This window comes from Oculina patagonica, chromosome 1, assembly GCF_052425735.1.
Source record: "Oculina patagonica isolate OP01 chromosome 1, crgOcupat, whole genome shotgun sequence".
Lineage (NCBI taxonomy): Eukaryota > Metazoa > Cnidaria > Anthozoa > Scleractinia > Oculinidae > Oculina > Oculina patagonica.
The window spans coordinates 9,297,977-9,325,091 of NC_135758.1; the positions used below are offsets into that span (position 1 = coordinate 9,297,977).

The 27,115-nt window shown below is 37.5% G+C and overlaps 2 protein-coding genes across 4 annotated transcripts; one reads left to right on the plus strand and one right to left on the minus strand.

Moving 5' to 3' along the window:
- Positions 1-398: 398 nt before the first annotated feature.
- Positions 399-18,975, minus strand: LOC144656247 (snurportin-1-like). Of its 2 annotated transcripts, none has more exons than XM_078516492.1 (10): positions 17,956-18,975; positions 9,896-9,976; positions 5,222-5,297; positions 5,000-5,077; positions 4,337-4,441; positions 3,912-4,005; positions 3,230-3,327; positions 2,131-2,208; positions 1,421-1,504; positions 399-966 (listed from the first exon to the last, which is right to left on the minus strand). In XM_078516492.1, the coding sequence occupies exons 1-10, from the start codon at positions 17,994-17,996 to the stop codon at positions 499-501; spliced, it is 1,203 nt and encodes a 400-aa protein (XP_078372618.1). In that variant the 5' UTR covers positions 17,997-18,975; the 3' UTR covers positions 399-498. The 2 variants fall into 2 exon arrangements, with proteins under 2 accessions (XP_078372618.1, XP_078372613.1); XM_078516487.1 differs by lacking the exon at positions 17,956-18,975 and adding an exon at positions 10,548-10,885 and having other exon boundaries at positions 401-966.
- Positions 10,949-26,058, plus strand: LOC144656172 (slowpoke-binding protein-like). Of its 2 annotated transcripts, XR_013571276.1 has the most exons (16): positions 10,949-11,077; positions 13,710-13,780; positions 14,083-14,180; positions 15,607-15,684; positions 16,366-16,517; positions 17,397-17,507; positions 17,894-17,989; positions 19,186-19,271; positions 19,802-19,908; positions 20,378-20,475; positions 20,945-20,998; positions 21,575-21,640; positions 22,354-22,421; positions 23,012-23,086; positions 24,576-25,318; positions 25,404-26,058. XR_013571276.1 is itself a non-coding variant. In XM_078516415.1 (15 exons), the coding sequence occupies exons 1-15, from the start codon at positions 11,039-11,041 to the stop codon at positions 24,838-24,840; spliced, it is 1,464 nt and encodes a 487-aa protein (XP_078372541.1). In that variant the 5' UTR covers positions 10,949-11,038; the 3' UTR covers positions 24,841-25,343. The 2 variants fall into 2 exon arrangements, 1 of the variants encoding a protein (XP_078372541.1); XM_078516415.1 differs by lacking the exon at positions 25,404-26,058 and having other exon boundaries at positions 24,576-25,343.
- Positions 26,059-27,115: the final 1,057 nt, after the last annotated feature.

Consider the following 27,115-nt stretch of genomic DNA (forward strand, 5'->3'; position numbering starts at 1 on the left):
AGTGTTGCTGACGATATTTGTAGTGTTTTTATTTATTTAAGCATCGAGATTGTCGAGCAAGGCAGTTACAAAAACAAATTTGTTACCAATGGTAACAGAGAAGTTTGCCCTTGACAACAATGCCGTTGTTATGTTGAAACCTCGTCACCAAACTTTGTTCGCGTCGTACTCAACTGGAAATCGTAGTATATTCTTTCCAGAATATTCCCACGTGACCACGTCAAGTCAGTTATATTCGCTGTATTTACCGTTCCCATAATACACCTTACCCCCCCCCCCCCCCAAAAAAAAAAAAAAAAAAAAAACATTTTAGCATAAGTATTGTTTTCAATTTCTCTTGGGATTTACAATGACGTACAATCGTCCCAAGAGAAACTGAAAACAATGCTCAAGCAAACTCTTTTTTTTTTTTTTTTTTTTTTTGGGGGGGGGGGGGGTAAACAAGGTGTATTATGGGATCGTGAAAAAAGCGAATATTACTTCAACTCTACACCATCTTTAAGTGTCATCAGTTTGACTCGTATCCATATGATTGTCCCTCTTTTTCCTCCTGCCTCGCGACCGATTAGATTCTTGTGAAACTTCCATTTTTACACTGCAATCCTCTGTTCCATCTTCGAGCTCTTTTCTGCCTTTAGATCCAGCTTCAACTTCCATTTTTGCGCCACTATCTGCACAATTTTTCCGCCTCTGCCTTCGCTTTGTTTTTTGAGTCGATTGAGTGTCCATTTTCTCTTCCAAAACACAGTTCTCAGAAGCAGCCTTTTTTTCTTCATCACCCTCTCGTAAATCTTTGTTTGACTTTACCAGTGTAAGTTTGTTTACTGGCGGAGATCCTGCCAGGTACGCATCAGGCACGGACACCCCTAATATTTCGGGAAGCATGTGCGGTTTTAGCCAGCCGACCAGTGGTGTTCGCCCACAAGTGTAATGCGTTCTCTTGTGAAAGAACAGCAGGCCATCGACCTTTAAAAAGATTAATGAGACGTTATTATGAAAGTCGAGAAGGGTGGGTGAGAAAACCGATAACAAAAGACGAGTTGGAGGGGAATAAAAAGGTAAATCGTGCAAGTATAACTGGGGAAGTTTTAATTGGGTCAATCCAAATGCACAACTGTCAGTAATTGTTTGATTTCTTCAAGCCTGTCTTTGCTTTTTTGTTTATTTTTTTTCTTTCCAAACAGCCAAACATTGTAAAGGCTGCAAGTAATCTTTCGTTTGGTGCACTTAGCTATTCCTGGCTTATTATAAGACTGGCCAATGGTTATCTCTCACTTTTTAAATGAGCTGATATAAAATGGTTGTTTTTCATCATTCGTCCTTGTCACGTTTTCAAGGCCTCGTTATTCAACAACACTCAATATGGCAATTTAAAGTAAGGACCACTATGGATGGTTGTTACATTAGAATTGACAATTACCTCAGATACTGATGTAACGCTGCTCAAAGCTTGACGAATGGAGCTGTCATCGCAGGGACAATAGGGTAGACTAAGGAACCTGTACTGGCAAATGATGCGGGAACATTGTAAGATCAATAGCGTGCAGTGTACAACATGTAAGCCAGCACAAGAGGACTTGAAGTAAGCAAAATAACAATAAAAGACAACAAGAAGGCTCTGCGGCACTTTGAGGACAAGAGGAGAGAAATAAATAGGGGACACATGTGGAAGACTATATGCGCATGGTGGAGTCCTAAAGGTAACATATCTTAAGTTTATAACATAACGGTAAGTATTCTACATTTAAAGTGAATGTATACGTGGAATGGATGTAATTTAGGTACTTTCTGATCCTACCAAGGAGGAGCCATTACTTTGACCAATTTAAATGTGAAGGTAAAAAAAAACTTCAATGTAGAAATTGAGAAATTCCAAACGTTTTTTTCATTCCGCTTATAGGCCCTCCTGGATATAAGCCCCTCCGCTTATAAGCCCACCCAAAACCCCTTACGAAGTTGTATAAGCCCACTGGCTTATAACTGGAATTCTACGGTATGCCAACAAGTAGTTGATTCGAAGGACAATTTGATCAAAGAAGTGTAGCACATTACTACTTAACTAGCGGGGTTTTTTCGTCTGCAACGCAGGCTACTACTTTAATTGTACGTCAAAAACATTGATCTGCTTACTGGGTTTTCAGTGGACACTTCTGCTACTAAAGGCTCTTCTTGAAGTTTGGTCTGCAGCCAGTAAAACCTAAAATCTGTCTAAATGGAGAAAAAACACAAGACTTGTAGCCTTTGCATGTTCCAAATGCTGGCATAAGAAGCTAAACTTACAGTACATGTACAGTATCTCATTCTGTGCATACTCAAAACACCAAATGGTTTAAGTACATGTAATATAAATTTCAGTGCTCACCCCAAGGTCATTAATGATTAGAAGGATGTTCCACTTAACTCTCCTGACCCTATCTCAGCCTGAAATATGTCATTTTTCATACCCATTTCAGACAGGATGGTCTTAGGTTGCTAATATTATTAGCAGTGAAGCTAATGTTGACACATGTGTACCCACTCCCCTCCCCATGGGATTGTAATGTTACTTAAGTCATTAGGCACCATTCAATAGTAAAACACAGCTTGGCAGATTCATGAGTGCTCAAAAGAGATGAGGGCATGGGGGCAATGTTAAGATGGAGCCTTTCGTGTTCAGAAAAGCTCTGGCCTGATGAGCCACTTAGCTCAACAACAGACTTAACCTACCTTTCACTACGGAAACACACATTTCAATAGAATTGTAAAACCTTGGAACACTATCTGTAACCTCGCCCCTCACAACAAATTTTCTAGCCCAAGTTTATTCAAATATTTTCTGCGCGCCACTTATTTTACTCTACTTGACACTACCTATGATATTGACATGCCCTGCACCTGGTTCCTCTTCCGTAACTGCCCTTGCCACCGCTCTTAATTTTTGTAATTAATATTATCTGGATCTTGTTTTATAACTTTAGCTATAAGTAATAAACTAGATTTTATAACTATAATTTTTAACTATAGTAATTAATTAGATTTATTGTATATACATATATATTTATATTTTTTTTAATTTAAGATTTTTATCGCCATTCTTTTTAGTTTTTAGGGTTGCGCCCCGCATGGGTTACTATTTTCCCGTTCGCGCAATTCCTTTTTGGTCCTTTTCTTTTTCTTTTATTTGTAAAATTTTAAGACCAATAAAGTTGATAGATCATATAATTATCAGTAATATCCACAAAAAATATACCTCACTGTCATACACTGGATGACCTCTCCAAGACATGACATCCAACACATAGAAAGTGTTTGTCAATTCACTGAAGATACAATCCAGGATGGTGTGATCTACGATGATCAGTAGCAGTTCATTATCACTTCATTTTAATTAATGAGTGCATGTATTGTTACTGCAATTTGCATTTTAATTAACATGAGCAGTTAATGGGTTGAACTATGTACCTTGTTAAAATAACAAGGACAAATTGACAACATTTTTTATGTAAATTAATCGAGCAAACTACAGTTACATTGATTAATTATTTTAGGATGATTACTAAGCTGGAAAGGGATGATGAGACAATTCACTTAGTGGTAGCTTTGAGGTAACTCTGTTTAATTGTAGTAGCTGACATGAATACAAATAACTAATGACCATTAAGTTTAAATTAAAGCTTCCTCAGAAGACCTTTAAAAGGGGTAACTCAACGTAACATAACTACTGTCCAGATGGATGGGTTGCATTATTTCAAATCATAAAAAAATATTTCCTGCATTAGCCTCCATTGCAAGCTAGTTCCAGTCCAATACTGAGAATACAATTTTAGTCTATTGAGAGGACTTACAAGTATTAGAAGGATAGCCTTGAAAGATTTTTTTTTGGGGGGGGGGGGGAGACGGGGGGGTAAACAGAGCTTTTACAGGTTTCTTACCTCCTGGTTTAAGGGTTTTAGGGCTTCCCCCTGGGAGTAATGATGAAAACTTATTCACTCTGTATCCACTTTTAGTATATGCAGCAGTATATCCCTACAGAGGTAAAAACAAAACATAGAGCACTTTGAATCCCTAGTTACATCATCCATAACCTGATTTAACATGCTACATGGACATCTCTTTTTACACACTCAATTCTCAGGCTGTGCTCAAGATATAACCAAAGATGTAACACCATAAATACACTGCACAACTGAATAAATTCACCATTTAACTAAGTAAAGTTTATGACAAGTGGTGCAGATAATAAGACAAAAGGTGCATTTTTAATTTTTTTTTTCTTTTTCAAAGAAAAAAAAAAAGAAGGAAAATCAGGAAAGAGGTTGGAAGGTGTACAAAAATAAGGTAAGACAACATGACTCACATTTGCTGCAATAACTAAGTTCCTCTTGCCTACTGGACAAACCAACATGAACCACTCTTGCTGTAAATCATCAGGAGCATCAACAAGCCACTCTGATAACATAAGCTGCAACAAAGAAAGAAGATACCACACATCATAAGTTCAACATTCATGTACATGTATGTACACTGATTTGGAAGCCATAAGCTGAAGGTAAAATATATATACACATGTCAGATCTAGGATGAAAGCAAGCCCAATAGGTCCACTGAAACTTTAGTAAATAAAACTGTACATATATAAAATGAATTTTAGGACTTTAAACTAGTTTGTTTAATTTTATTTGCATGTTTAAAATCATTTTGAACTGAAATATACTTCAAATTAACAACACATGTAGAACTACATGACTTGCGTAGATGTTGTGGATCAATTTAATCCTTGGTTCAAAATTTAATATTTTTTTCCTTCGTTTTTGGGTATGATAATGACTTGATTGTATGATTGCATAATGAGTTTAAAGCAAAATTTGAACCACAACATTACAAGATTGTAGTTCTGCTAACAGTAAATCTTACCAGAGTATCAGAATTTTAAAGTACTTGTATAACTGATTTATTTATATTTATTTAACCACCTTTTCCAATACACTGTTAACTAGAATTTAAATAAATGTTTTCAAACCTGATATGCATAAGGATTGAACTTCTTTTTGTGACCTCTCTTTTGATCTTTGTCACATTCCTCCACAGAGTCCATGTCCTAACATGAAGGATAATAAAAAAGTGCAAAAAAGAGTAATACGATAAAGTAAAATTAATATTACACTTCTTTTGCAGACGTAATAAAATGTGTAAATCCCTTTCGACAAAGAAAATACATAAACAGTAAAATGTAATATTGCACCTCTGCCTCAATGTCTTCAACTCCTAATGATCCTTCAACCAGTTTTCTTGTATAGTTGACAAAGTCTCGTCTACGCCTGAAGAAAAACATAATAATTGTACATAATATATAAATTATATTTATTTGTTTTAACTGTTAGAAGTAGTGATCTCCTTGACCACTACAGGCAAACATGCCCAACTCCTTCAAGTTTGAAACTGAAACATGATTTGAATGTAATTTTAACCAAAGGCTCTTTGATCAACCTCATGGTAATTTGATGAATGAAGTGCCGATCTCCGCATTTTTTTTCTAATTAAGTGTCCAATAAAAGTAAAGCAATCTCACTTTGCTTTATTTTTCCACATGAGTTGCGTCATTGATGACTCATGCTCTCGGGCGTCGTAGCGCTATGTGAATATGACTAGTTTTCTGTCAGCACGTATAACTTTACAGTAGAACCCCGGTAACTCGAACTCGGATAACTCGAACAACCCCGCTAACTCGAACATACTTCCATTTCCCCAACCTCGTTCCCAGGGTCTCTCTCTCCCCGCCCCCAGAGAACGAGGTTGCCATTGGGCAGTTCCAGAAAATATCCATACACCACGACGGACGGCTTTTTGGAATTCCGAGGGCAAGGGGGTTCTTTGAACTGGAATTCCGAGGGCATGGGGGGATACTTACGATTGGAATTCCGAAGGCATGGGGGAGTTTCAGATCTTAGATTTCCAGAGGAGACAGACAAAAGTGTGTTCCTTGAAATGCTAATTTTGTGGATTACTCATTTGTAAATAAAGCACGAACTGACGACCGCGTCGCAGAAGCAGGATACAAGAAGATACAAGACAAGTATCGATCGATCAGGCGTGTGTTTGCGTTCATTTACAAAAGAAAACCAATAAAATGCGGGACGTTGTACATCAAGCTCCAGAGGCCTTAACGTTGATGAATGTCTTCATTCACTCTTTTTTCTTGTCAAAGCGGATCCACAACATATTCAGCACATTCAGTGGAGCGCGAAACTATTTTGCCACGCTTCGAGACGCCATTTTGAAGCACGTGGGATTGGGAGCGACTGCTGACCCCAAAGGCTCAAATTCAAGATGGCGGATATGTCAGTGCACTCGATCGTAGCTCTGGATCGTATTATCTTCCGAAAGTACACACGTACATGACACGATATTGATATTTTAATGTCCTGTACCAGTTTGGGGCAATGTAAAGTTAATATAGGTTGTATCTGTTGAACAAGAGTAAGGAGAAAACTCATAATTTTTTTTTACATTTTCATCCCAGCCTCTGTTACAGATCGAGTCATTTGAAATAATTTGATGTAAAATACGCCAAATTGGGCATATTTGCGAACCCTGCCGGGAATTGTAAAGGACTTAAAGAAAAAAGGAAAAATCCTAACGGGAGGGGGGGTCAAGGATTATGGAATTTCAAGGGCATGGGGGGGGTAACGCATTTTGGAATTTCAGAAGGCAAGGGGGGGTTAAAATATTGAAGCCGTCCGTCATGGTGTATGGATATTTTCTTGAATTGCCCATTTCCCCTTTGATTTGAACTCACTTTTAAGTCATTTTTACTCGGTTAACTCGAACTCGGATAACTCTAAAACCCCGCTAACTCGAACAACATTCTGTTTCCCTTAATCAAAATTTGGGTCAAATTTACCCCGATAACTCGAATTACGGTTCTGGCAACTCGCCACGGTTGCCTATTGATTAGAGCAACAAAACAGATCACCTATTTGACAGCCTTTTTCCACTCTTATCCTAAGAATTTATGATCGTATTAGTAAGAGTTTCTGACGAGATAAGTTTAATTTGCACTGCGCTGTATACTGAGGTGCTGAAAAATCAGTAAGCTATCAATTATTAACTTGGCAAATTAAATATTCAATCTACCGGTAACCCGATAACTCGAAACCCCGCTAACTCGAACGGTTTTTCGTTTCCCTTCAGAGTTCGAGTTACCGGGGTTCTACTGTATTTTTGAGAAGCGGATAAAATTTGAGAGAAAAGATACGCCCGAGCACTTCGTGTATCTGCTCGACTCAAAAAGATGAAAAACAGATGATGTGACACAAGGTGACGTGATGCAAAATAAAAACGTGCCGTTGATGTGGTGTTAACTAAACCAGGGCTCAAAATAATTTTTGGATACTGACCGGTCATGTTGACCGGCCAAATCAATTTTTGCTCGGTCATGTCTCGTTTTTGACCGGTCAAAATATTGAGTATTTACTTTGAAGCAATAGCCTATTCTGCCAAAAATTTCGCCTCATAAGCTAAAACACTTGTTGTTAAATAGTATAAGCTTAAATGTTTTGATCGCTAAATTTTTTTATGTTCGCTTTTTGAATTTCCATTTCTTCTGTTTTCTCCTCTACATAAAACAAAATGATCAGTAGCCGTAATGTTTCGTAACTCTGCATAGTTTTACATTATTTAATGATCACTCATCTTCCCGATTCAATCCTAGCGATAATCTTTAGTTATCTCCCAGATGCTGAGCGAATCTGCACCCTAGCCATAGTATGTAAAAAGTGGTTTGAAATCATCCATTGTACCACCGTTTGGAAAAAGGTCGACTTTGACTTCCAAAGGAAAGTTACGCCAGATGTCCTGTGAAAATATGGTATCCGGGCAGTCTGGTATCCGGGGACACGAGAAATACTCTTAAGTGAATGCTGTTATCTGAAATGGGGAAACCTTTGCTCCATTTTAAGCCGATGCAAGATAATTGATGTTTTTATTGCACCATGGATCGGTCATAAGAAAGAAGTCGTTCCAGACTTAGTCGTTCCAGACTTCACTCAAACTTTGAAGATTGGGTGCTTGCCGAGTGCGCTATTTGGATTTGAGTCACTGCAAAGTTACGGACTCGTTGTTCATCGAGCTTCCTATAAGATGCCCTCTTTTAAAAGTTCTCTTTCTTCAAGACTGCCAAGAGATTAGCGAGAAAGCCTACGCATTTCAAAAATCATGGATCTCTCCAAGTTTCAGGGGCACCCATCGAGAATATAGTTCAAAACCACTTAAAGATAGCACCGTTAAAAGTATTTTAGTATTTAAACGGTAGATATAGGCATATTTTTATCCCCTAAAATTTTTTTATCTGTTCGGATTTCCTAGCTGAAAGTCTAGTGATCCGAAAGTTATAGGGATCAAAACTAACCTTTTCGAAAAAATTCCAGCCAGAGAAAGGCTCCCGAAAATTCTAGGTGACCTTTTTAGAGTAAAAATCCGTTAAAAATGAACAATTATACTATTTTTTAGATATTCGAAATTCCTAGGAAAGGCAGGCAAGCAAAAAAATTTACGATGAATGTTCCGAAAATTCTAGATCTCAAATCGTCTTCCGAACAGATATTTTAACGAAATATTCCGTTGGGTGCCCCTGAAGTTTTCAACGTCGCCTACAACAGAGAAGCCCGTCCACTAACGAGCGATTCGATGCGATGTTCATTGTTGTCTGTTTAGCGTATTATTTTTCAGACGTGGATGTTTCCTGTTTTATTTAAGGAAACCGCTAACAAATCTGCAGAGCATGACCGTCTCATCTGTATTCTACAAATTTGTGACTGCAAGCTGCAATGATATTTTATAATTTTACTGTAAAACTTCAAGAAATACTGCAAATAAATTTTTTTTTTGTGTGTTATTTATTTGAAAGCCGAGTACGTGACCGGTCAAAATGACAGCCGAGCCAAAATTTTGTCCGGACAAATCGTTATTTTGGCCGGACATTGTCCTTTGACCGGCCGTTATTTTGAGCCCTGTAAACTGAACACGTCACATGCCGAGCGTAATATTTTTTATATAAAAAATATTACATAACTATGTGTAGTTCATAGCTGCTTTCAGTAAGGTCACAACCTCAATTTGCCTTTGAATGTTTTCTTGCGTGAATGGGTTATTGATAGTATTTTTGTTCAAATGAGCGTTCAATAATGTAACACAATCTCACTTTATTTCTCTGTGAATGTTTTACTTTTCCATGGAAATTGCGTCATGATGGTTCGTGCTCTCAGCTTCGTAGCGCGAATTCTATTTCATCACAAAAATATTTAAGTATAACCTTTGATCCTTTTTAGCATTAAGTAAATTTGTTTTATGAATATGTTTACTTTTCTGCCAGCACGTATAGCATTATTTTAGGAGCGAATAAAATTTGAGAGAAAGATGTGCGTTTCTGCACGACTTAAAAAGATGAAGAACGGATGACGTGACACAAAGATGATGTGACGCGAAACAAAAACGTGCATGAATGTTGTGTTTACTAAAATGCGTCTTTGAATGTTTTCTTACGTGAATGGGACATTGATAGCCTGCTCTGAGGCTTCGTAGAGCGAATTCTATTCTCTTTTATCACCAGAGGATAAGTGTAACTGATCCTCTTTCGATTTGTTTTGTGAAAGTTCAATTTAGTTCCCTGAAAGAGAGAGACCCTGGGAACGAGGTTGGAGAATAATTTGTTTTGACATGCGCTGAATGGCATTTTAAAGAACCTTTCTGTCAGCACGTTCACCGTTAAATGCATGAATTAATTGCGGTTTAATGTCAGAGTCGAGTGTTCGAGTGAGTGAGTGAGTGAGTGAATGAGGGAAACACGTGACTTAGCGAATGATCCCTACAACCTCATTACCATTCGGTAAAAATTAGGAAAAGTAAGTACTTCCCATACCTCTTCTGTTCGTCCAACATCCTTTGCCTCCTCAGAGACTGATCTGGTGTATTGCTGGGTTTCATTTTATACTGTGCCATCCTGTCAAGACAAGAAAATAAAATAACTTGCTGTAACATGTTTTGTTAACACCATACACAATGTACCTTTAGAAGCAGTTTTAGTATTTACTGCTATGATTTATGCAGCCACTCTTTACACCAATCTGACCGTTCACAGTTAAATATTCTGAGAAGTAATAAAACAGGTCAGTGCAGGCCAGCCAGCAGCTGAACTCCTGGATCCAGCTTTAAAATTAAGTCATCAGGAGGATTTCTCACCGCAGCCTGTTTCGGCAGCTGTCACTTTTCAACCGCCTAACCATGCCCTGGCCCCTCCCTACAGAGGTTGCAAAGAATCTGGTGCAAACTGGGCCATCAGAAGTTAAAGGTTACAATGTAAGTTTGCACATCAGGCAGGTTTTTCTTTTTTTGGGGGGGGGGAGAAAAAGATGGGTACTATATAAAGCCCAAAGATTATTGATTTCGTGCTTAGAACTCAGCTTTATGGATGTATCATATTAGCACTGTTAACAATCTGACAGTAGAATGGATATGAGCCCATAAGTTCAGCACAATAATTACATAAAAGTTTACAACGGTGAGATGTTTACCTCGGATGTGGTGCCGCAGGGTCGTTTGGTTCCGAAGAAACCGTAAAATGAGCTGCGAATGATTCAGAAAGGCCTTCCATTTTAACACAATGAAGGCAGTAGCTTTCTCGTAAAAAATCTTCACAAAAGGGAGGTGGAAAAGTACATTTCTTTAGCCATTGTCAACCGCTCACTTCCCCTCTTCCACGAATTTTCCATCACTTTTCGAGAGCCCCTTCTCTGCTATGAGCCCGCAAGCCATCGGCAGTAGATACGTCGTGTAAAAGTTCATAGTGATTCCTCAGGAAACCCAAAACACGTGATATTCTTATGACATGAGACGCCTGGTTAATTTTTACATTGCTTGTTGCAAATGTTATGAAATGTTTTCAGCCCTTTGATGATTTCAAAATATTTTTTACGCTACAGTAGAAATCGGCAGAAAGAGATCAACAACGCTATGTGCTGACACTGTGCTGAGAAGTAACGACTGTAATCTGCCAGACCAAGTGATGAGCTCGTTTGTGGATTATATGAGCCACAACATATGGGTACGTACATAATTTTTGATGAATTGCGGTCATAACGCCCCCAAGGTAAAACGCCCCCGAGACATAACGCCCCCTATAAGACATAACGTCCCCCATTGTAATAAAGCAAATTTTATTTGTAATTTTATGATAACGATAGCAGAAACATAATTTTTCCGTTTTCGATCGTAAAAACCGAGTTTATAGTGAGCGGATTCTACCGTTTCAAGGTTCTTGTACTTTCCTATTTTTGTTGTTTGCTCTTTTCATTACCTTTTTATCCTTGCCTCGTAATTGTAAAACCGAGTGAGAAAACTAAGTATAACCTATAACCTTGGGGGCGTTATGACCGGCTACCTTTTTGATACGTGCATGTACATGCATGCATGTTCTAAATTTGATTTAGCTGCTTTATTTCTGGAAGAATATCCGCCAGATAATCAATGCAGTAAAAATGTAATTTTCAGCCGTATAACGTACAGTCAGTCAATTTTACCTTCAGATCCAGACGACGTTCGAATAGTATCCCATGGTGCAATTCTCCGCGCACTTCACGCAATATCGAAGTTATGGCGGATTCCACCGTAAAATAACGCCGCTTTCTCTACGGCATATTTCGTATTTTTTTCCAGTCAAAAGCAAGGAAATTGCATTATTTTGTTGTTTGTCATACTTTCATTGATTTGCAATTGTCCTATGACCGTGGTTTGTTAAAAAACGTCCTTTATTTTTATTATTTTGATTAGCTTTCCTTCACAAAGTGTTCACTGACCCGCGACGAGGTCATAAATATTCACGATTCTTCGGATTATAAGCAGGTTTCTACTAAATATGGGTCTCACGCTAGCATAATGAAGGCCGTATTATTCTACTTGCAAAGAAGTACCCAGAAGTACCCGCATCTTAATGACTTTTTCAGCGATCAAAGATGACTGAAATTTCGATCGAAAACCAGCGCCGCGTGCTGCGAAGCGTGTGTGATGTCTGTTTCAGGCAACAATCGCTGGGCTCTTTCGTGAGCTTTGTCATCATTGCCATTTATATTTACATTCAAAATGACTAATTTCGAAAGTAATTTTATAACTGTACTCTTCAAATAAGTGAAATGCTTACAACTGGTGAAAAATAACCGTAATAATAAGCTCAAATATGTATTCACAGATTATGTAAACAACGCCGAACGAGCCCGCCGACTGCGAAGCGGACAGACTAGAGATCGATAGAGATGTAAGAAGAAATGTAAGAAAACCGATTCAGATAAGCACAGGACTTCTTTATTAACACTCCAGCAACAAATAGTTCATCTATAGCCGAATTTTTTTACTGTCACAGGAACGAAAGCTCTTCGACGTTAGTCCAATTGTTCGATAACACTAACATGTATTTCTCTGTATACTAGCGAAACACAGGTAAATCCCTTCAATGTGACACTAAAATTCTCCTTTGAAACGCAGTGAACGTAGAATAAGTCGTTTTCCTCGAAAGCAGCAGCTTTTGAATCAAAACTAGTCCGGAAACACGCCATGGCGAACGCTTCTTCTCGCTTCGCGAGAGCTGAACAATACTAATTAGGTCACGTACGCAGTGATAATATAAGATGAAACGAAATGCATCATGGGACACTATTCGAACGTTGTCTGCTTCAGATCAATAGTTTTTTCCGTCGACTTAATCGGTTTTCAAATTTTATATCAACCACTTCCGTAAAAAAAAGCTCAGCAAAACCCAGTCTTGATTTAAGATGTTTCGTTTTCAATTGGCACCAGACAAATGGCTGAGAAATGTAGCCAGCTATTGTTTGCTGAGGTGCAAATGCAGTTTAGGAATCTGAAAATGATCAGAAAATTGAATTCACGGAATGACTAGAAAGTCAACATTCCAACCAAGTGGTCCACCAGAATCCATTTTTTTTTGGATAAATCGCCATCCACTAGTTATAACCAATTGTGTCATCTGCCCTTTAAGCAACTGGGCCCACGCCGTGTTGAAGTATGATAATTTTTATTTATGATAACTTTATTTTAAGTGAGTCTACAAATTATGTGGGTAGGAGTAGTCTGTACCTCCCCCCACCCTTCCGTCTCCTCCCGAATGGGATCCCAGTCCATTACAGCATTTAACCCTCCAGCATTTAATTCACCAGTACCCAGTCATGTTTTATTATACGGTATAAATGGCATTTAACTGGCTGCAGAGAGGCAAGTGAGTCAGGGTGCCAGGGTGCCTTTTGGTACATCTTACGCCGCAAATTTTACCAATGTTATAAAAGTCTATTAGTTATGAAGAAAAACATGCCAACTACGACCGTACGCAGTGCCGTTTTGAAAATCCCAGCCAAAGATCTTCTCTGTAACCTACATAAAATGCAGCCTGATCATCAGAAAAGTGGCTTGCTCAAGAACACAGTACAAGACAATGACCCCTGGTCAACCAGATCAGAGCTTGAACTTGGACCATTCCCAGAGTCCAGCACACTAACCCTTAGGCCACTATGTTTCCCACACATCTGTGAAGGATGTACAGCCTTAAATTTATGCCAGTCAGTACTGGTAAATTAAAAACAAAGTTTCTTAGATGTTCTTCTATGCAGAAGCTCAAGTCTAAGACAACATTATTACATTTAATTAATGACTTCCATGTACACCTTTTAAAGGTTCCTGTCCTGATTGCTGTTGGGATTGCATTTATTATCCTTATCATAATATGGCTGATTTGTAGACGAAGGTATGTTGATTTGTTTACTGTGGCACACAAATGTGAAAAAAAGAGTTAATTCTTTCAATTGTTTAGTTTGCTAAGTGCTTTCTAAAGCAAAACACACACACAAATAAAAACAACAATCTTTTTATTTCTTAACACTCTGCAGTTATCATGTCTGCGTGAAATTCAAGCCTCCATCTCTAAAGTCAGATAACTGTGAAATTTAAGATCTGGGATTTTTTGTAGTCAGTTTACACTGTATAACCATTAGTACTAAAGCCAGTTTGTAGTTTGTATCATTATAACTTGTTGTATTAATCTTTTAGGGGACAGAGACGGTATGACCAAATCATCCTTGATGAGGAGAGGTCTTTAATACAGAAGTGGGATGATGAGAAAAAGATGCAAAAGATGGCAGAAAGAGGTATGATACAACACTTGAAGGGGTACATGCCTATACAAAACATGGACTCGGGTCCATGGACCACCCCTGTGGACCCAGTCATTGGACCACCTTGTGGTCCCGGTCCATGGACCAACCCTGTGGATCACCCCTAATTTTCGAAAGCAAATCAAAGTGTAGAATGGGGCAGGGTATAAATTGACGGCATGTACAGGGCTCACTAAAACCCCTGTCCGGTCGTCCGGGACAAGTAAATTTTCCTGCCGGGCAAGTGACTTTTCATGCTCACTTGCCCGGACAGGCATGGCGAACCATTAATTAACTTAATTTCATGAACTATTAATAAGTTTGAGAGCCTGGGCAAGGGGGGAAAGTGCCCGGGCAAGCAAAATTTGAGAGTTACTTGCCCTATGGGCAAGTTGGAATTCAAGTTTTTTTCGAGCCCTGATGTACTAAAACCCAAAACAACAAAACAAAACCACCGAAACGAAACCAATGTCACAAAAAAGTCATATTAATCTGTGCTCACATGCAGATATAAAATGAACATGATTGTGTTGTGGTTCAACTTGATCCTTAGTTCAAATTTTATTTTCTTTGTTTTAAACTCATAAGCATACCCAAAAACAAAGGAAAGTAAAATTTGAATCAAGAATAAAATTGAATCATTGAAACACTTGCATCAATATTTAGTGATGGCAATGTCAATAATAACATATATACTAAAATAATCATGACAGCCCCTTTCACACTCACTTATAAGAGATGGAGATAAGTAACTGCACTAATGAGAGTTGGGAGTGGAAATGGGTTAAGGTGAGGGAAGACGTGGAGCAAAGGGAAATGAAAAGCACGGTTGCATGAGGATCGAGCGCGAAAAGGAGAAACAACTTGTCGCTGCAGTACCAACAGCCAGGATTGTTACCTGAACTGGGTCAAAATGAGATGCAGAGCTCTTACTTTAATTTACACTCGCACTTGAAATTATGTAAGGGACTGGCGCGAAAAGGGCAATTAATTGTCATTATTTACTTGCATGGGCATGGCATCTGTTTCAACAGAATATAGTATTATGCAATTTGGTCCACCCCTAGGATGTACATAATTATTATAATCTGATAGCCTGTAAGTACTATTAGGGAATCAATCATATATACCTTATTATAGGAATATAACAAAGCATTAATTTTTAACAACGCGAACAAAATATACGGGTAATAAAATTAATGCGAATTTAAGAAAAGGTCTGGTTAAATGCTTAATGATATAGTAAACGTGTTTATATTAATAAACATCAATAAAATTAACATGAATTTTTTGAAATTCGTGTTAATAACATGTATCGTTAATTTCCTATAATCATGTATATTACCGGTAATTAAGGTGTTGTAAAAAATTATTAATAAAAGTATTCTTGACTGTGATAATGTGTTCTTTTATATTACAGATGCAGTGTTGTTGAATTGTTATTATTATCTGAAGGACTCGAAAAAATACAGCTTCATTGACCACTTACCAGATATAGGTAAGATTTTACACTAACTCTGAACTCTTGCATTTTATTAGTTAAATGAGAGAATGCATGCCTTTAATAAAACTGTGTTTGTTTGTATCTACAGTGGCTGTAAGTACACAATTTTAGTTAAATGTGTGGTATCCTATGGCTGCCCATTTTCTTCCATTTTTATGATATTATGATTGCTGAATTACTAGCTTGAGAACACAGATATATTTGCAAGGAAATAAAGAAGTTATTAATAATAATTAAATAAATACTGAAAATGCAGTTCATACACCGGCCTACTATGAATTTCATTTAATGAGAAAAGGACTTTAATGTTTATATTTTGCACTCAGAATATTAAATTTGAGGCACATAAAAATAAATACTAATTAAATAAATAATAATGAAATAAATACTGAAAACTGCAGTTAATACACCTCTTTTATATCCTGGTCAAAAGACTTAGTTATTCAGTTGAAAGAGCTGCAGTACACATGCACAGCATATAGTAGAGTGTAATACTTGTTAGTGGACTTTTAGCTTAGTACCAAATGTCATCTTAGTGTAGCTTATAAACCTTTTGTCATGTATAGACTCAAAAATGAAATTTCAGTAAGACCTAATTGCTTCTATTGAGCACTATACATGCATGTGTAATTCCTGGCTGACTGTGTTTATTATTTTGTTCATTTTGCTTTTCAGGAAGCCGAATAAATAAACAGTGGTTCCTTGTTAGGGACAGTAAACAAGAAATAGATGCAGTGTTAACAATGGTACCATGGAGTTCACAGTGTGTGATTTCCTTCAGCAAGGGGACAAGAAAAACTTTAAAAGAGCTTTTTTCACTCTTGCAGGTTTGTACATGTTAATTAAGGTGGAAGACTATCATGCCAATATTATTAACCATCAAGAAACCCAGATAATTTATTTATACATTTAATAACTATAATTTTATTATATTATGCCATGCCATGCCATGCCATATGCTGCTCCTGCTGTACTTTGCCATACCGTGCCATGCCTCGCCATGCTATACCAGTAACATGATTGACATGATAAACTTTTTATTAATTCACAGTAAGATTATGAGCTCGAAATTTGTATTTGGTGATCCAGGCCAAATCAACTTTGAAGAGAAAACACTGGCCTTATGGCTTGTCATTTCACTTGAATTTTAAACATTTTATTATGCCATTTCAATGGGCTATTTGAGAGTAATGCACCTATCAATGTTAAGCCCGAGGGGGGGGGGTTCGGGCAAGGGGTGGGGATTTTGACATTTTCTATAAAAAAAAGTCAAATTCCCCACCCCCGGGACAAAATAATTGGTCAAAATTCCGACCCGGGAGCAATGAAAGGTGGTCAGATGTCCTTCAAACCTTGTTGCAGGGGATCATATACGACCAAAATCCCTACCCTGGGGCCATCAGGTACGATCAAAATCCCTACCCTGGGGACCGACCTCACAATCAAAATCCCGTGGTTAGCCCGACCCGACCCCCCCCCCCCTCGGGCTTAACATTGATAGGTGCATAACTTATGGTAAAATGTGGTCAATTTGGTTGGCATTGCTTCCAGCAGTCAAGAATGTTTTTCTTTTTTGTATTTCAGTAGCAAAGGAGAAAAAGATAGATTTTTTTTTGAGCTTTAGTACTATATTATTAGTAAAGCAAACATACATGAAAACATGTCATATTATTGTAATTTAATATTGCCCAACTTGTTATTTACAGCATCCGTACTTGCTGCCAGTGATGGAGGTAGATTTTGTGTTTGAACACAATTTGGTTATGTTTGTCCATCCATTCAGATCTGCAGGATCACTGAAAGATGTCATTTATGGGGTATGACAACGCAATTGTCATTTGTGGAGTATACTGATTACAGTTTGTACATAATAGATTGAACATTTTGTTACAAAAATTTACCCAAATGAATGCTAATATGACTGCCTTTATTAATTTGTATTATTAAATTATATTTCTTTATATTATTAAAAATGAAAACAAGGCTTTAGGCTGGCCTATACTAAAGCTTCTTAGAGTAGCACATTATTACTTTAATTTTAAGGGTCACCATCTGCATTTTAATAAATTCTTATAAATTTATCTTTTTTATAAACTCTCTGGCCAGCTTTGTGTCTAAAATAGGTGCATCTCATTAATTTTCTAGACAGTTCCTTTACACTACAGCTGTTTTGTACATGTAAATTCTTAAATTTGTCTTTCAGTCTCGTTCACAGTCGTCGTGGGAAGATAAGTATCAAGTTAAAGGGAAATCTCTGTCACTTACCCAGATCCGAAATTATGGACGACAAGTCTTAGAGGTAACATCGTGTACAATGCTGCCTTTGGAAGAGTGTCTGTTTAACAAATAGATTCCATTTTGCCGTGCGTCTGTTCAGTTATAGATCACAGATGACGTCAAAATGTGGTATGAACATTGAAAGTCAATGAAAACTCTAACCTTTATTCCGATTTGGAAAGTTGTTCAAATCTGTAAACATAACCGAAGCGTTCAACCACAATTCGTTTGTTTCCCGTGGCGTCGTCCAATTGCACAATTATATCGGTCAAACTTTCATATAGATTTCGGATAATTTCTCGAATAATTCACTGTATTCTTCAAGCTTGTTTCGCCCAGTTAAATGCTTCGAAAGGTGAACGATGCTTGGCGTATTGTTTCTCACTGGACAATTGTAATTAAGCTGAACTTTTTTGCTTTGTTATGGCCTCGCAAGTTTGAAAAACTTTGCCGACAACTCTGATCTGGACTATGAACTCTAATCACGCGCGCGAGTCACACCACCGCGTGACGTCATCCATCTGTCTGTACTCTGATAGATCATAAGTAAGAACCAATCAAAATGCGCGTAGAATTCAGGTTATTATATAATTCTTTATAATGCATGTATTAAACTGTACTTTGTACATTTATTTGTTGATAGAGATCTATTACTTGCATACTATAATTTACATGTAAAAAAAGTTTTTAATTTGGAGCCTTCCCTTCTGCTACATGTAAACCTGCATTAATACGCTGTACACTGTATGTAAATTCTCCCATTGCTTAAAGTGTTCATTCATTCGTTCGTTCGTTCGTTTCATTCGTTCATTCGTTCGTTCGTTCGTTCGTTTCGTCCGTCCGTCCGTCCGTCCTTTCGTCCGTCCGTCCGTCCGTCCGTCCGTCCGTCCGTCCGTTCGTTCGTTCGTTCGTCCGTCCGTCCGTTCGTTCGTTCGTTCGTTCGTTCGTTCGTTCGTTCGTTCGTTCGTTCGTTCGTTCGTTCGTTCGTTCGTTCGTTCGTTCGTTCTTTCGTTCCCCTGCTAAATTGTTTGCTCGTTTGTTAGTTCGTTTCCTCGTTCACTGGCTCTTTCGCTCGTTTGTTCTTTTGCTTGCTTGCTTGCTTGCTGCACTGTTCTTCGTTAGTTTTGTTCGTTTGTTTATTATAACGTTATTTTTTTGTTTGTGGAATGCTCTTGGAAACTTATTAAATAGCGATGGTTAATTTTTATCCAATTACAGGCTTTGTTATATCTGAGGGAAAAAGGCCTCCCAGCTTGTGGTCACTTACATTCTGGAAATATTTTTATAATAAATGGAACTTCCAAGTAAGTAAAGTATGTACGTAAAGGTACAATTTCCTCAGAACGTACATCACTTTACCTGGCACATTGCATTGTTCTGAATACACAGCACAAACTTGAAACCATTACATAATTATACCTGAATCAGCAATGGCAATGATGAATTGTTATCGGGAAAGTCATTAATGAAAAGACCTCTTCACACAAACAGACACTTGCCTATCCATACAATGTACAAAGACAGTTCCTCCATCTAGAAAGCTGTATTACAATAACTGGAGTCCCTCATTCGAAACGTTAACAAGCGCTATATCAAAGTGAACGTTAACGTGAATGGAAGAAATGAGTAGGAAGTAAATGAAGACAAATTCCATTGTGTTTTCCTTGAACAAAGCAATGTCCTGCAGTGCAAAATAGCCGGACTTACTATATAAATATTCTTGACCTAACATAAGTTAGATTGTAACTATCATTCTCTAATTGAGTATAACTATTTTATAATTGGCGTATAGCATTTGTTCAAGCTTTTTTATTGAATGAAATGTTCTTTGTAGACTTTCTGGCTTTGAAAACCGTCTTTTTGGTTGGAAGTCAAGGCTTTTTCCTACAGTAAAGAAACTTACAAAAGGCAATGAAGATGACATCGAAGTCATTCAGTTTGGTAAGAACCTACTACTCTTTTCAAAACTTCTACTAAACTCAGACGAACCATTTACTGGTTGGATGACCGATAGATCAGACGAGGCAGGAAGTTACACGAGCCTGCTTCATACCTTAATTAATTTGTTTCGCTATAGCTTGAAATTGTCAAAGTTTTTAGTTATCATATTTCAGAATTCTAACATTTTGGCGAGAGCATTCTACTTTGACCGTTGACAGCAGACATTTGCAAAGCACTATCCACTAGTCAGAGCCTATAAGGAAAATAAAAAAAGTAGCGTCGAGCCCTATTATTACCATCATTTCCGTAGTAAGTATCCTATGTGTTCAGATATGTCCAGGATTGAACACTAATGAAATGCCATTCTTCATGACAGGCATCACAAAGTGTCCTCATTAATAAACGTTCACCAAAACACACCAAAATCTGTCAAATTCAACTTGTTTTTTTTCGTATCATTGTTATTCAGGTCACCTTTTGTATGAAATGTTAGCTGGCTGGGAGTTAACTACAGCGGAACCAAAGAGAGAACAGTTAGCAAACTTTAGAAATGTACCAGTCGTAGAGGTATGTGAATGACGCTGTACAGGTATTTCTTTCAAAAACAAAAAAAAAATGGATAGCAAAAATACATGTAGTCAGTCATTTATTAAACCAAGGCGCCCAAAAGTGTGACCACTTTTAATTTATTCACATTCTTTCGTGCAGATTTAATCCAATCAAAAGTCGTGGATAGCTTGCAGTTGACTTCTGATTGGATTAAATCTGCACGAAAGAATGTGAATAAATTAAAAGTGGTCACACTTTTGGGCGCCTTGCTGTAAAAGAACGTGATGATTATTGTGAACTTCTAAATGAAACATGTAGTAAACAATGACGTCATCAAAATTCGGCGTATAGCAACAGCACATAGAACAAGTACTCCTTGTGGAGTTTTAAAGGGTAAAACAAAATTGATCGACCGTAATTATTTTTGATATTGTAAAAGTGAAAAAATATCATGCTGAGTGAAGCTGTCGTTTTATCATCATCACAGGTTATAAATGTTATTTTCTTCAATGAAAGTGGAACGTATCCGACGTTGGATGAGGTAAGTTGGATCTCATTACCCTGGCTGTGTCTTACAGTTAACATTTAAAACAAGCAACGTAATGACGATATACGGGGGCAAACTTTCTGGGTAGAACGATTGCTTGCATGTGTATACAGGTAGAAGCCATGTACATATGTTGTACAGGAGTTCATTGTATAAATTCATTAATTTCAAAAGAGTTTTACTATATTCTGTTGCAAGCAAGATTTAAGATGTTAAGTTTTTAGTAGAAGCTATTCTGGGCATTGGAAGATTTCAGTAAAGAATTGTTGCACTTTGTTTGGTGATTATTAAAACCTAAGATTTTCTGGAGAAATAAGGCTTATTATGTCGAAAAAAAACTGGAGGTATTTTCTAGTTTCTGTCATTGTTGAATTAGCATTGTACTGTTTATTGCTGAGGTCAATATGTGGATTTATCTTTTAATGTGAATAAAAACCAAGCTAGTCTATGGTCATTTACTTGGAAGCTTTTGAAAAGTTCATTCTTGTTACGTGTTATTAACCTTTTGGAATTCTCAGGGTCTTTTCCGAGTGAAAAGCTTATAATCGTAATAATGTGTCGTGATTTCAGCTTGTGGCCCATCCATTCTTCAGAGGTGGTGACATCAGTGGATTAAAAAAATTTAACCCTGGTCCTGTGAGTGTTAAACCTTTGTCTTTGTCTATTATTTTCTCTCTTTTCCTTGTACTATATTTACCTCCCCTTTTTTCGACTATTTTGCTTGTTTTGTCCTATGATAATTATTGTTATTAAAAATGTGGCTATTGTTCATCGAGGTGTAATATAGAAAAGATGCCAAGAAAGAAGATTCTCCGTCTCTTTAGCGTACTCCTAATAAGATTCCATGTTAATGCAGCAAAGTATATACCGGGGGAACATGGCATGATAGATGCAAGAAATGATAGAGGGGGAAAAAAGGCCGGAGTGATACGGCTGGCTCGTGCACAAACGTCAGTTGCAGATTCGGAGCACGCTTAGGAGACGGGGCATCTTCCTAACTGGAAAGACGTTAAGTTTGTTGACCTTGACCCTCACTGGTACACGCGTAGGGCCAAAGAGGCCATCGAAATATGATTTTATCCTTATAACATCAATAGTGTAATCCAAATTCCTGATTGAAGCATGGATACCTACTATACGACCAAAAAGCACAACAGCCGATCGATGACCAATGAGGGAAAACACCTAATTGTCTGGATAATAATGAGGACCGAAAGGCACCAATATTAGCAAACCAATCGACCTCATCACCTGATGAAGACTAGCAGTGTTGCAGTCGAAACGCCGTGATCATCAACTCTACTTGACTCCATAGTGAAACGTTATCTTTTTTATCATAATCATTTCAGGTCCGTTTCAGTTCAAATGTGAAGCAACTTCTCAAACTATACAGAACAGAGGGTGAAGAAGGCCAGAGGTGAATACAATACACACGTGTTAATGGAGGTCTCGGAATAGGAACGAATCCTACAACTTTTTTTTTTTATGGGAACTTTGTATAAGAACGTTGCACCTGAGAAAGGCCAAACTTTTAGAACATCCTGAGAACGCACCCAAGGTTGATATTATACTAAAAAGAACAAATTGCGTATCGCCATACAGCTACGATTTTAATAAACTATATAGGCCTTTCGACCTTAACGGTCCTCTTCAGTGTAGTAACATTTGAAATGGCAACGACCAGTAACATGGTATTACAGTACAGGTAGGGTGTGTCGAGATATTTATAAACTTAAGTAACGCCGGTGCGTAATGCACACAGATCAACCCTATTAAGGCCATATTAGTTTGTTGTTGTTGTTGTTGTTGTTGTCTTAATTATTATTGGCTAGTGTCTGTGTCCACTGTCTATTGCCAAGTCATTTTTTGTGTCTGCTGTCCTTTGACCATTGTCTAGAATGTAGTGTCTAGTGAAGAAGACATGTTTAGTGTGTACTGTTTAGTGGCTATTGCTAAAGTGGCAATTGGTGCAGTTGTTGTTGTTTGCTTTTTCTTTGTTATTTAAAGGAAACGGAAAATGTCCACAAAGAAATCCAAATCAGACGATGGAAAAGACGTCACAAGAGAGAGAAGTCAGTCCAAGTAAGTTCTATAATGTGTCTGCCAAAAGTGTTCTCTAGGGCTTCCAGGAGTAGCAAAAGAGCTGGCCATTCTTTGTTTGCCAAACGATACGACAAATTTAGTTCATTCCACTATAAAACGTTGCTGCATAAAAGGATGGACATCCCCTTTTGTTACTGTAGAGGTATTTTATACAATCACCTTCACCTTCACCTAGCTTCTTTGTGCTTCGTGGCACATAAGGCCTCCACAGAATGCCTCCAATTTTCTCTGTTGGCTGCAGCAGCTCTTGCCTCACCCCATGTACGCCATCCCGCACTGTTCCTCTGTCTCTCGACTGTTCTTCGCCAGGTGGTCTTAGGCCTTCCTCTCCTCCTTTTTCCTCCAGGTGTCCATGATAGGGCTATGTTGGTATGGCTGTTTCTGTTTCGTCGCAGGATATGCCCTATAATCTTCCATCTTCTCATCTTAACCTCTTCACTTAGCAACCTCGTCTCTGCCTTCTCAAGGAGCTCCCTAGTGGTAACGTGATCTTGCCAGTTTATTTTGAGAATCCTCCTGAGGCATTTGTTGTGAAACACATCTATTCGTTGGTCATCTCCCATGTTCATCTTCCATGTCTCACATCCATACTGTAGCACCGGTACGACTAAGGTTTTAAACAGTCTAAGCTTGGTCCTCTTCGTGATGCTCTTTGAGTTCCATATTCTTTTGAGTCTGGCAAATGTCGCTCTCGCCTCTCGCCTCCTCCCTCCTTACAAATGATAGCTCCCAGATAATTAAACTCCTCAACTTCGTCTATATCTTGCCCATCTACTACAACCTTCTCCTGACTCTTCCCGTTAATCCTCATCACTTTTGTCTTTCCTTTGTTGATTTTCAGCCCGACCCGTGTTGCTTCCTCATTCATTTTAGTAGTCTTGTTCTGTATATGCTGTTTAGTAGAAGACAAAAGCGCCACATCATCTGCAAAATCTAGATCATCAAGCTTAGATGTAAAGTTCCACCTGATTCCGTTTTCTCCTTTTCCTACAGTCCTTCTCATAATCCAATCCATAGCTATTAAGAAGAGAAATCCAGACATATTGCATCCTTGTTTGACACCCGTTTTGATGTTGAACCACATGGAAGCAATGAACCTGGTGCTTTGATGTAGCGTTTATTTTACAATATGATGCCTGGAAGTACCGTGGTTCTAGTTTCTAAGTCTGATAGGTCCCCAGCGTGTGACCATTCATACCATATGGTAGCTATTGAGCAGTACCTTCATGTGCTACTTATGATTGGTTTGTACGTTTACTGAATATAGTTATGATTTTATTTTCCTGTCCAAACTTTGGCCCTCCAGGGTGTAAAAATGTCAACTGAAGCTTGAGGTATCTTCACCTAAACAAATTTCTAATATTTTGCATGTAAGAGCAGCGATTTTTTGAGATCTCTTAGGAAACAAACTATGGATTTAAAAATAACAGTTTGTTTCTTCTTGTTTTTTTTTTTCTGTTTTTCTCAGATCAAAAGGAAAACGAATGTCCGTGGACAAAGCAGCTCTTCCAGCAGTCCAGTTTCATCCTCTAGCATCTTCTCCTCCTAAATCCCCACCCCCTCTCCCTAAGGTAGCCCCACCCCCTCCACGGCCAAAACGTTTATCGGTGTCTGAAAAGGTTCCACCTAAACCTCCCAGCAGCGCTGGCCGAGGAGCATTGTTGAGTCAGATTCAAAAAGGGACCAGACTCAAAGCAACAAAAACAAACGACAAAAGTGCCCCACGCGTTTGAGAAATGAAGTGATACCACGTGTCACTAGTGCAATAAGAACAGTTGTCGATCTAATAATTGAATCAACAACATTGCGAAAACTGAGGTGTTGCAGTTGAGAACCAAATGTGGCTCTGCGATTTAGTCTGGAGAATTATTAACGGTGAAGCAATTCAGAACAAACTTCCATCACGGATGGTTCACCTTGGATAATTTAGCTTTTTTCAATTATTATTATTATTTTTTTGTAATGAAGTATCTTTATTGACATTACAACATAATACAAATATTACTGTTACATACTATTGTCATTATTAAGTTCATCTTTCGTTATACATCTCAATCTTCCTCTTACTTGCCATTATTTTTGTTTATCTGTAGTTTATTTTTCTTTGTTTCAAATTTTTCTTCCTTTTTCGATTGTCTAGCTATTTTAGGCCAGAAATTTCTTACTATTCTGTAACAAAGCTACATTAACGTGCTTTTATCACCAGACTTTGTTTTGCATGCAAAAATGAAAAGAAACAAAAAGAGAATAACATAGATACATTTTATAGTTTTTAAAGCTTTTGTGATACATGAAGCCTTTTTTTTTTTTTTAAAAAAAAAGCTTTTATACCGCATACAAGTTTGCAATACAGCAAGTTTGCTTATACAATAATATGACTTTTTAAGCTTTGTTGACCAGCAACGACATTTGTTGTGGGCGTTTTGGGCCGCGTTAGTTAGCATAAAAAGTGTTATTTACTCAACATTGTAGCGCGGTCTTTCTTTTTCTTTTCTTTCTTTCTTTTTTTCTACTGGCAACATGTGCAAGATTTTGTTCTAGCCCAGCGATACTTGCAAAAAATGTTAATAATAATACATTACAATGAACTATTAAAAGAAAGAAGAAATTAATGTTGCCTAATAAAAAGTTTTTATAGAAGATATTTATTTGCTTAGGTCACAGCTGTAAGTGTTATTTAATTATATCGAGAAGGAAAATCGATTTTCATTTTGCAATAATGACTTTAATAACATTAGTTAGCATAAGAAATAGAGAAGTAAGTAATATATTTGTTGTTAAATTGTGAAAGGCTTAACAAACCTTTTTTTTTCTAAAACAATAATTTATACCTATTTTGTGGAATACGAAATATCATTTATTCATATTTTTTTAAAAGATAATTATAAAAAGTACTTTAAATATTAGTAAGCACTCAAGGGTTAGCCCAGATTGTCTGTTATGCAAAGAAACTTGTTTGAGAATAACGCTAACTTGTTATGACTGAATTTATTACAGTGCTATGCAAGTAGCTAAGAATAAAAAAACGAATTGTCCGCTTTTCTTTCCTGAATCCCCCATTAAAATATTAATTTTTGTTCTAGGATCCGTAAAGCAATATGGAATGGATCAAAGTATAAACTCAAAACTCTTATCATATTCAAGATGATTTACAAATAGACAATTATAAAATGCTAAAGTGAGTGTGAAGTGATATTTCCGTTTTACCTTTAGTATATTTCACTTTAGAAAACAAAAAGAATTTAATGAATCAAAACTTGTTAGTACAAAACAGGCATTCCTCATATATTAGGGAGTTTCTCTTTATTTATGTGTTCAATATGAATGCCAATTGAAAGTGTGCTTATGGTTTATTTTATTTAGTGGTGATCCATTAGATTATTGATGGGAGCAGGGGTGGACAAATCTCTTCCAAAAACGTTTCAGCATTCGCTTCTGCGCAAAGGTTGGTTACTCCGTAACGTAGTACCCAACTTTCCAACGAGCTTCGCAACGCGGCGCGGTAAATTAAAATTATTGTCGAAAGGTATAACGTAATCGTGTCTACAAAACTATACTGTAAATCAAAAAAAAGTTTTTATTTGTGATGGTTTTGAAACCCTTACCTGTCAAATAATCTTCATCAAAATCACACTGTTTAAGTGTCGATAGGCCTTATGCATGATAACGTCATATGCTCAAAATTCACCACCAAGCCTCGTTTACGCGAACATTTTTTCAACCTTCTGCCACCTTCATGCAGTTTTCACGTGGGTATTCTTTTCATCTTTGCTGTAAAGGGAAATCGTTCATGATAAAATTTGCAATTTCGCACTTCGAAAGCGAGGCTTGATGGTGAAACTAGCCAGTCTGACGTAAAAATGCATAAGGACTATTTGTTTAGCACTACTGTGTTACCTGGAGACGAAACTTGCACCTCAAGTCTTCGCTCCTTACAAAACAAGCGGCTCTCTAGAGTTCCGTTACAGGATCGATTTTGATTGGTTGTAAAACAATAAAAATGACCAG

Excerpts from the sequence above, each read along its gene's own strand:
- LOC144656247 (XM_078516487.1), bottom strand. The coding sequence starts at position 10,627 with ATGGAAGGCCTTTCTGAATCATTCGCAGCTCATTTTACGGTTTCTTCG. Across the intron at positions 5,078-5,221 it reads TTGAAGACATTGAGGCAGAG|GACATGGACTCTGTGGAGGA; the intron begins GTGCAATATTAC and ends CCTTCATGTTAG. Across the intron at positions 4,006-4,336 it reads ACTTAGTTATTGCAGCAAAT|GGATATACTGCTGCATATAC; the intron begins GTGAGTCATGTT and ends TTACCTCTGTAG.
- LOC144656172 (XM_078516415.1), top strand. The coding sequence starts at position 11,039 with ATGAGCTCGTTTGTGGATTATATGAGCCACAACATATGG. Across the intron at positions 15,685-16,365 it reads TGACCACTTACCAGATATAG|GAAGCCGAATAAATAAACAG; the intron begins GTAAGATTTTAC and ends TTTGCTTTTCAG. Across the intron at positions 23,087-24,575 it reads AGAGAGAGAAGTCAGTCCAA|ATCAAAAGGAAAACGAATGT; the intron begins GTAAGTTCTATA and ends TGTTTTTCTCAG.